Source organism: Haemaphysalis longicornis, unplaced genomic scaffold (genome assembly GCF_048455015.1).
Source record: "Haemaphysalis longicornis isolate Haplotype H1 unplaced genomic scaffold, Haemaphysalis longicornis Haplotype H1 scaffold_2, whole genome shotgun sequence".
NCBI lineage: Eukaryota > Metazoa > Arthropoda > Arachnida > Ixodida > Ixodidae > Haemaphysalis > Haemaphysalis longicornis.
Genome location: NW_027526295.1, coordinates 133,634,540 through 133,643,806, shown reverse-complemented (window position 1 = coordinate 133,643,806; position 9,267 = coordinate 133,634,540). Strand labels below are relative to the sequence as shown.

Sequence of the window (9,267 nt, the reverse complement as noted above, 5' to 3'; positions counted from 1 at the left end):
TAAAATCCCCGTCCTAAAGAAACTACACGGTTCAGGCATAAGTGATCTTCATTCCAAAAAAATTCCAGTTAATTGTTTGTAAATATTCAATATTCTTTTCCCACCCGAAATGCGCTGCTTCACTATCTTGCAGCGCATAAACGGGGGCCTAGGATTCTGGCAGAGTGGCTTCGTGACGTACGGAAGATCGTACGCTGAGACGAATTTTTCGATGTGCACACGCATAAACTGTCCAGCCTATTTTTTGCTGAAAACTCGGAAGCATCATACGACGTCAAGAATTGTGCCATACTTACGAATGAGCAAAAACGCGCGGCCACTAAACAAATGCTCCTTCAGAAGTATGAACACTTCCCTAATGACTGACCTTGAACACGTAGTCTGCGCGGAAAGAATCATTACATGCTTTCCTTCTGCGCAAGGTTCACGTTCAAACTTAGTTGCTTCCTTTACTTTACCACGCAAACCTGGAGAGCCACTTCTACACTAAGAGTGTTACCTGAAGTCCCCTTCATTTCGGCCGCTGGTATACAGAAGACTTTGCAGAAAGGCTGTTACACATTCAGTTCTGTTTTTGAATCGTTCTTTTTTTTTGCACGGTCTATACAAGCCACCTAGGAAAATCTGGGAAAGGGCCCTCCTCGCCTCGGTATCGGTAGAAAATATTGTTGCTGTTGCGGTTATGGGGGTACACGGAGGTCATTGAGAAAAGCAGTGCGGAAACAAGGAACCTTGGAGAACGATTACTTTGATGTGCACGGAGACGCTCAGCAGGATGCCCATCAATCGAAATAGGAGGGGCTCAGGGTAAAGAAAGAGGCCGGATGTGCGAACTCCGAAGATTTATGTATAGGTCAAAACTGCAATAAGGGGCCAGATGCGGCCATAACAATGACTATCATTGGTAAGGTGAGGAGTACTCATTGATGTGACCGCAGAGAGGACCGAGATCGGTAATTGGATTAACAATAAGGAACATGCGTTGAAAATCAACCGCGTATTGCATTGTCGAAGATGCTGAAAAAAACAACGTTTAATTTTTTTTTATTCACTGAATTTGCTGCTGTAGAAACAGAACGCGCCTGGCGCGTTCTGTTTTCTTTTTTGTTGTTCTATTATAATGGTTCTCGCGACCGACGCTGTATTTAGCTACATATCCCGGGTACACAAGGCGAGATTGGCTGAACCTGAAGAGCGGCACCCTTTGGTATTTTTCGCAGTTCTCGTCAGGGGACGTTTCTCCGACCGGCACAGGCGATGCACTTCGATGGCACGCTGGCTGCCGTTCTTCTAGTGACGTCCGTGGGGATACTCGTCCGGCCTGGGACGGGAGCACGCAGGTCACCCCGAAGGCGATGAAGGAGTTCTGCCGCCGCACACCAATAAAAGTGGACCTGCCGACGATGAAAAAACAGTAAGCGGAATTCAGCATTATTGGGCTACCATGTTGTGACGAACTTCGCCATAGCAAACTACCAATGAAAATATAGCGGTGTGCATTGTATGGAGTGATCAATACGAAAGTACGGCCTACCAATGGGTGGGAGGTATACCAACTTGAGGCGGGTATACAAACCGTGATATCGCTCGGTATTTAGCCGGAACAAGACGATGCCAGCACGTTTTTGTTGAAGTTATCCACAGTAGTCAAGCTTACGTGAAAATATAGAGACTCTTGTAACAGTGGAGTTTAATCGCAAAAAGGTGCGTACAAAGCCTGGCATCTCGTAATTCTCACTGTAGACAGGAAACGTTTGGGAGGAACCTACATAATCCCAGCTGCAAGCGCAGCTTCGTATTATCCGTTTTAGGATTTGCTCTAAAGATTGGACTAAAAGCGTGGTTAACTGTCTGTGCGCTTTGCTGCATTTTTAAATGCGCTTTGCTGCATTTTTAAACTCGGAACGATAAGTACAAACAGAGATGGAAGATGCCTTACTATTTTCTCAGAGAACTTGTACATCACTAAATTGGCTTGTACTCATTTATTTCATGTTCTCTCAGTCTCCTTAGGAGAGCAAAGCAAGTGGAAATGCAGAAATATGCAACAAGCAACAACAGTAAGAATAAGTTCTTGGATAATAAAACAGTCTTGATTGGAAGAGAAAAAAAAAACAGCTGCTTGTTCGTGGTAATAGAATGATAAACACAATAATAACTCACAAAATTATATAGGTGAAAACAAACAGGTACAGTGTACACAGCCGTGTATAGGACTTTGTTTAGACCCCCTTCCGCACCCCCCCCCGCCGCCCCCCATAAATGTTGATATATATACTTAACCAGCCGTAACAGAAATTATAACCTAAACAAAATGTGAAGCGGCAGAACGGAGGGTCTGCGTGTGGGTGTGTGTCCTTTGAACAAAATAAGAAAGTTTATAAAGGGACAACACATTCAAAAAGCTACTCAGACTTAGTAAAATAATTTAAACAAAAAATTGTTACACGCAAGTGAAGCATAAAAATTAGGTACAACGTCAAAAATCGCAGCAAGTGCGGATTGAGAAGTAGGCTATCAAGACGCGAACAAAGTTCTGCGAAGTGTGCCGTGTAGAGCCGCATAATGTTCACATTCCCTCTTTATAAAACTCCAAGGCGCCTATGTAATTTTCCTAAAAGCAATTCGTTGTCGCTATACTGCACGCGATGTCAGATAAGGAATACCCTGTAGTAAAGAAGGGTGTAAGCGATCCCATTCGCGAATAGCAAGCACAGAAAAGAATAGCTCATGCATAAGCCAAATGAAAAATTATTATCCCTTTCTGGGGAAGGGTGAGAGGAGAGAGCGAGAAAAAGCAGTGCGAAAACAAGGAACCTTGGAGGATGTTTATTTTGATGTGCACGGGGAATCTCAGCAGAATGCCCATCAACCGAAAAAAGGAGGGGCTTAGGGTAGAAAAAGAGGCCGGATATGCGAACTCCGAAGATTTATATATAGGTCATAACTGCGATAAGGGGCCAGATGCGGCCATAACAATGACTAGCATTGGTAAGGTGAGGAGTACTCATTGATGTGACCGCAGACACGACCGAGATCGGTGATTGGATTAACAATAATGAGGAATACGCTTTGAAAAAAAAAAACCGTACTCCATTGACACAACAGCAAATGGCGCACGTATAACCCGTAGCACTTCCACATGTCATTTCTGCAGCAAAATTCAGATCATTGGTAGAACAAAACTTTAGAAAAATAATAAGCAACAAAAGTATGAAAAAATACGGAAAATCGCATGTCGCATAACGACCTGCAGTTCCACAGCAACGCCGTGAAGTGCCTCAAATCCATTGTGAAACCTTCAAAGACCCACATCGCAAACCTCCAACGAGCCCATACGACCATGCGACCATACGACGATTTCTTGCGCACTAAGCAAACGCATATGCTGATAAGTGGCTTATGCGATAACGTTGTGCCATTGTGCTCCTTCTTAATGATTGATGCGGATATAGTCTTATTTAGAACTCTTCCTTTTCCACGGTTCTCAAGTAACCGTGTTTAAACAATTCGCACACGCAGCGTGTGTCCACAGATTTTATCAAATGTTATCGGTCGACCGACCGGTCTATGGGGAAATGCATTCGTTTTCGGACAGGACGCCATCCGTCCAACTAAGAAAGCTTTCGCTCTAAGTGAATGTTCTGTTAAAGGGTGTGTACTGCTTGTTTGCCGGGATTCTGAATGGAGGGTGCACTTATATGTCAGGGTTTTAACGAAAGCGCAATACGCTAAATATCTATGTTTGACTGGCCCTGTATATGTAATTATTACGGCACAAAGGCCACAGTCAGATTACATATTACGTGGCGAGTCAGTGTCCCCGTTTAGGGCACACAAGTTTAATGCGCAGCATTCGTTCCGAGTACCCCCCCCCCCCTCAGAGAGGACCGTGTAACGCCCAGCATTTCCACAAAAATACAGATGTCGCGGAAATTCCACCTGCAATCGCTATAGTAGCGTAAATGAAGATAAGTGGCTGCACGAAGTTTTCAAAAACTAAGAAATAAAAAAAATATTAAAAATTTACAGAAAATGGTATAACGTATAATCCATAGAATTTTTACAATAATGCAGATTTCGTGAAAGTTACGTCTGTAATCGTTATAATAGCGTAAATGGAGACAATTGGTCGAAGAAAATTTAGAAAAACTAAGAAAATCAGAAAAATATAAAATAATTGCGTAAAATGGCGAACTGTGTAACGCCCTCCATTTCCACAATAACGCTTATTTCGGGAAAGTTCCCCCGGCAGTCGCTATAATAGCATAAATTCAGATCATTGGTCTAACAAAATTTTAGAAAAATAATAAACAACAAAACTATAAAAAATACGGAACATGGCAAAGCGTATAACGACCTGCATTTCCACAGTAACGCAGATTTTGGGGAAGTTACACCTATAATAGTTATATTAACGTAAATAAGACAATATGTAGAAATTTTATTTCAAACACTAAAAAATCATAATATATTATGCAATTACGGAAAATTGCAAACCGCATAACGCCAGCATTTCCACAATAATGTAGATTTCGCAAATGTTCCACCTGCAATCGTAATAATGGGGTAATGGAGATAATTGGTCAGGCAGGATTTAGAAAAACAAAACATTTGGGTGTAAAAACTCACACTCAAAACAAGCGGCATAAGACTGCTACGCAATAGTAGACAATTTGCTGTATTTCTACAGAATATTTTCGGATATTTGTGTACCTTTTCCAGCCTTTAATGTTCGTGCAGTGCACAAGAAACATGTTCTCTTGCGCATTTTAATTCCCTTCTGATAAAGTTACTGTAAGCAAATGTTTGCAATATTGGCCTCGGGCGACACAACTTTCTAAATACATACAACTTGCCCGGAATAGCAACGGGGTGCTGGTGCAACTGCTCTCTCATGTAAGTGTAAATGTTAGGATTACCCTTAATGTTTGTCTTATTTAGTTTCACCAGCTGTTTACCATGATTGCCGCAAAAGATATTTTTGAAAATTAAAAAATGTGAACACTAATTTAAAAGGTCTTCTATTCAACTTCTTCAAAAATCAAAACGCGTTCAGTACATAGTGCAATTACAAGCTTTGTACCTTACATACAGACACGGAGGTTGCGTTTCAAAGCAAAGCTTGAAGGACCCTCCTTCCTTGTTATGTCGGGCTCTCTCTCTCTCTCTCTCTCTCTCTCCACGAGATGGCAGTACTTGGCCGTGCTGGCGCACGATGGAGCACAGCACATGACCACAAGAGCGTGAGTAGGGGCGAAATAGGCGGTGGGGGGGAGTGCACTGTATTCACTTCTCATTCGCTCCAGGTCGCTTCCTGACACCCACCACTTTCCCTTTGTGCAGCCTCCCAAATTTTTAATAATATAGTGGGAGCGATGACCCACCGGCATGTCAGCGCCTTATCACGGTGTTCAGGAGCGAAATAGTCGAGAGTACGCACACGCACATATATCGTTATCTGCTGTATGAAGGTCGTCTGCTACGCTGTTTCCTTCAGTGGGATACACCCCCTTCCACTGCATCTGAATGACTTTGTGCCCCACGCTGCTTAGCTACCTTTGGCGGTAGCGAAACGGCCTCCCAAGATAAGAAAAACAGGGGGTGGGTTACCCTGAGCAGAACAACGAAGCAGACGACGCACCCACAACAGATAGTTCTATGCGCGTGCGCGTACCTTCGCCTATTTTCCCTGTGAACACCGTGATAAGGCGCTGACATGCCGATCGGTCGTCACTCTCGCTATATTAAAAATTTTGGACGCTGTACATGTCGGCGCTATACTAGAGTTGGCAACCTGGAGATTGATACCGCGGGTTTTGCTTCCACTCTACTTTTTTTTCACCAGGTCGTCCGACGCAGTTTCCGACGAAAGTGTGGAGGGCGAAAATGAAGATTCGGTGGCGACCCGTTCTGTAGAAACCACGGAGAAAGAAAATGGTGAGGTGGTCTTTTTTCTTATTTCGCTTCCGTTGTTGCCGCAGACATTCCCATCCATGCTTCGCAGCACGCAGAAGTCGATCCATCAAACGACTTTTGGAGCGCGTGCTTATTGTGTCTTATACTTCTTGGCTTTTGCCGCCTTGCTCTTGGTTCTAAGAAAGCAGGATGTCTCTTGAAAACTATGCGATCCCGAAATACAGAAGGAATGGGCTTCTTCAGCAGCCTGAACTATGATTATGGCCTTTACGTCATGCTGAACGTATTTCTGAAACATTTATTCTTCAAAATATTACCCTGTTGTATGTTCTGTGGCTTTTGGCTCAGGAGCATACGCGATTGAAAGTTAAATATCCATAAAATGGTTGCATAACTTTGTGGGGTCTGCTGCTAGAAGTTGTTCAGTTGCCGCGTCTGCGTACACTTGCGTTTTCATTCGTCTTAACTACGTCGTGCGCAGGTATTGAAGGCACGCAAAAGTTTACGAAGACCCTTTTCTAGAGTGGTAATGTTGGCGAACATGGGCTCAGTCATGCGCTGCTGGTCGCCTTGATGTCCTCAGAACAGTCGCGGTGCGAAAAAAATGTGGAACCGAGAAGGAGCTCACCTTGATAGTCGAAATTGAAGTTGTGTTGAGGTCTCTCATTTCCCCTATTCTTTTTTTCATGGAACCTCATTGACAAAGCTGCTTGGCCGATAATGATGTGGGTTCAGTGCGGAGCCTGGATTGAGCAGGAACGTGCGAGTGATAATTGAAAGCAGCAAACGTTTTCAGTTCTAAAAACTTGAAATCGACGCGATAAAAATAAAATGTAGCGAAAATAAAATGGCCGTAAGTGTCGTCTGGTTGTTTCAAAGGAACGCGTTAGCATCAGGAACTTCAAGGTCGGTGCTGCGCGCTCGCTTTACTCCGGATTCAGGAGCCTGTAACTCGGTGTTTCCTGCATGACGTTTACATAGTCGCGAACCCACATCATGCAAACCATGCTTTTCGGGCTTCCTCTGTCAATGTGGTCATCTTAGTTTTCATAGAGGCGGCATCGGCTACTTGTTACTCCTTTCTATATGTTGAGCAGTCTCAGCATTCTGTCACATCGTTTGGCCACCTACTCACCCCTGCAATGGCTTCACATTACATTTCAACCCCCTCCCTCCCCCCATTGATATATTGAGGGCAAGTGGACACGCGAAGTGCCTAACGTGCCCCAGCCATTTAAGTTGTAATTTCACTGGTGAAGTGGAGCAGCGGCAGCGTCTACAGTGGCGGAAATGTAGGCGCCGCGGCAGGACGCCACGCCTTGAGCCATGGTCCGAAGACACCGGTTTCCACGAGTGGCTGAAGAGGTGTCGCAGTCTTTCCTGCGCTCCTGCATATATTGCACTCGCCACCCCTCTACTCCCTTCGCTTCTCGTACCCACTGCCTCTTAGTATATGAGAAGACGTGGACGCATCTATGCTAACATGACCCATCTATTTCTAACGCAACAAAATGACCGACTGATTCTTCCGCGTATGCCTCAGACAGAGGAATGACATCAATAGCTAGCTCCTCATCCTCTTGGCAGGTTGTTATTCCACACCTTCTTATAGCTATAATGGCCTTGAGAGCATGGCTGAAAGCATTTCCAAAAAGATGCAATGAGGGTTGCATATTTTTTTTCGACAGTACCACCGAACATCCAGCTCACGTCCTTCCTGGGCAATTTCTTCTCCTTCTGGACGCTGCTGCGGCCCAAGCAAAGTTCAGGGTGAGCAGATTTTACTCATAGAAAGAGCGCTATAAACATGGATGCAGATATTTGAAGCCTTTTCTTACTTACGTATAATTTGGCGTACATAGTTCGCTGAAACAGCAACGTTCCAAAACAACTGGGTCGTGAGCCCAGAGACTAAATGATGATGTTGACAAAGTAAAGCTTCTTGCTTCGACCGTATGTTTTCGCTTTTTATTCTGATCCTCTATGCAAAAGAGATATTCGCTACGCTTAGTCAGCTTTTGGTTCATTAGAATTTTTTAGGCAAAAGATTAGGGTTTTTTTAACAGTTCAATTCTAGTAGGGTTCTCGAGTCAGGATGACAACGATATTAAAGCAGAATTAACACCTGAGCGTCGCTGAATTGAAACCAGCGATAATTTTTTTATTCAGAATACAGAGTAAAGTATAACGTTGGCATTAGTTAGAAAGCATTCTTTGAAGGGCCATATTAAGTGTGAGTGACTTTTCAACCAGAGCTACAGAGTATTTTGATGACACGGCTACTTGTAGTAAGGAATATATTATTGAATATTTAGATCATCCTGGCGGCTTAAGTGGTAACAGGTGTTTGTTTCCGGGTCGTTTATTGTGATAGGTCTTTTCTCACTAATATTACAGCGCACGAAAAGAACAACCCAGAAGGATAAGCGTCCTTGACCTCGCAAGATGGCTTGTATCTTTGCCTGTAATTCGGCCAGCAATTTGATTCGTAACGGCCACACACTAGTGATACGCACTATATCAGGTCGTTATTAGTATTGCCACAAGCCTAGATGAGATTTTAGGTAATTGAAACTTCGGTTGTACCAAACTACATCAACGTAGTTAAAGGGTACAAGCTTGAGCCCCGCCAATGTTAGTGGCATATACTGCCTGCTGTTGATGAAACGAATTCAGAGAAAGCTTTTTTCATAATAAATACTATTATTTTGCGTGAATGTATGAAGGCCGAATGTGGCTTGATAAAACAACGCAACGGACGGAGTGCATATAGGAAATTTGTTTGTTGGCAACCCGGAAGCGGTCATCTTAGGAGACAACTAGCGGAGCAAAAGCCCTGTTCTTTCTTTCTTGCCTCTTTTCTCTTCCAAGTTTTTATGTGGGTCCTTTGTGTACTTTTGCAACACATTCATCCTCTGGTCGCAAATGGCAAGTTTAAAAGAAAAGATCCCGCAAAAACTTTGTTCCGATTCCTTTCTTTTATAATAGGGCATCGTCAGCGGGCGTAGAAGCAGAGGGTGGGAACAGCGTACTCGGACGTCTTTTGCGATGGACGAAAAAATAAGGTGAGGATGCATCTTCACGTCATCTTGAAAGGTACGGTTGAGTAAATGTGCCCCGAATACTCACAACTAAACTGGCACCGTAAACTCCTGTGCAGATTTATTTGGCTACGCAGCCGTAGTAAATTGAGGCGTCGTTGTTTGTTATGCTTCGAACAGGGAAAGTTTACGCTCTTATTATAATTCCCTTAACCACTGAAGATTGCCATGTTCTACTTTGTCGTTGGAACCATTAAAAGTGTTGAAGTTTTCTTAACCTGTTTCGGGGTATTTCAATAAGAGTTTT

General features: G+C 43.6%; 1 protein-coding gene across 1 annotated transcript; it reads left to right on the top strand.

Annotated features, from left to right (window-relative positions):
- Window positions 1-1,209: 1,209 nt before the first annotated feature.
- On the top strand, window positions 1,210-8,983 carry LOC144167390 (uncharacterized). The gene is made up of 4 exons (XM_077696666.1): window positions 1,210-1,414; window positions 5,849-5,940; window positions 7,608-7,689; window positions 8,908-8,983. The coding sequence occupies exons 1-4, from the start codon at window positions 1,356-1,358 to the stop codon at window positions 8,981-8,983; spliced, it is 309 nt and encodes a 102-aa protein (XP_077552792.1). The 5' UTR covers window positions 1,210-1,355.
- Window positions 8,984-9,267: the final 284 nt, after the last annotated feature.

Excerpts from the sequence above, each read along its gene's own strand:
- LOC144167390 (XM_077696666.1), top strand. The coding sequence starts at position 1,356 with ATGAAGGAGTTCTGCCGCCGCACACCAATAAAAGTGGACCTGCCGACG. Across the intron at positions 1,415-5,848 it reads CTGCCGACGATGAAAAAACA|GTCGTCCGACGCAGTTTCCG; the intron begins GTAAGCGGAATT and ends TTTTTTCACCAG. Across the intron at positions 7,690-8,907 it reads CGGCCCAAGCAAAGTTCAGG|GGCATCGTCAGCGGGCGTAG; the intron begins GTGAGCAGATTT and ends CTTTTATAATAG.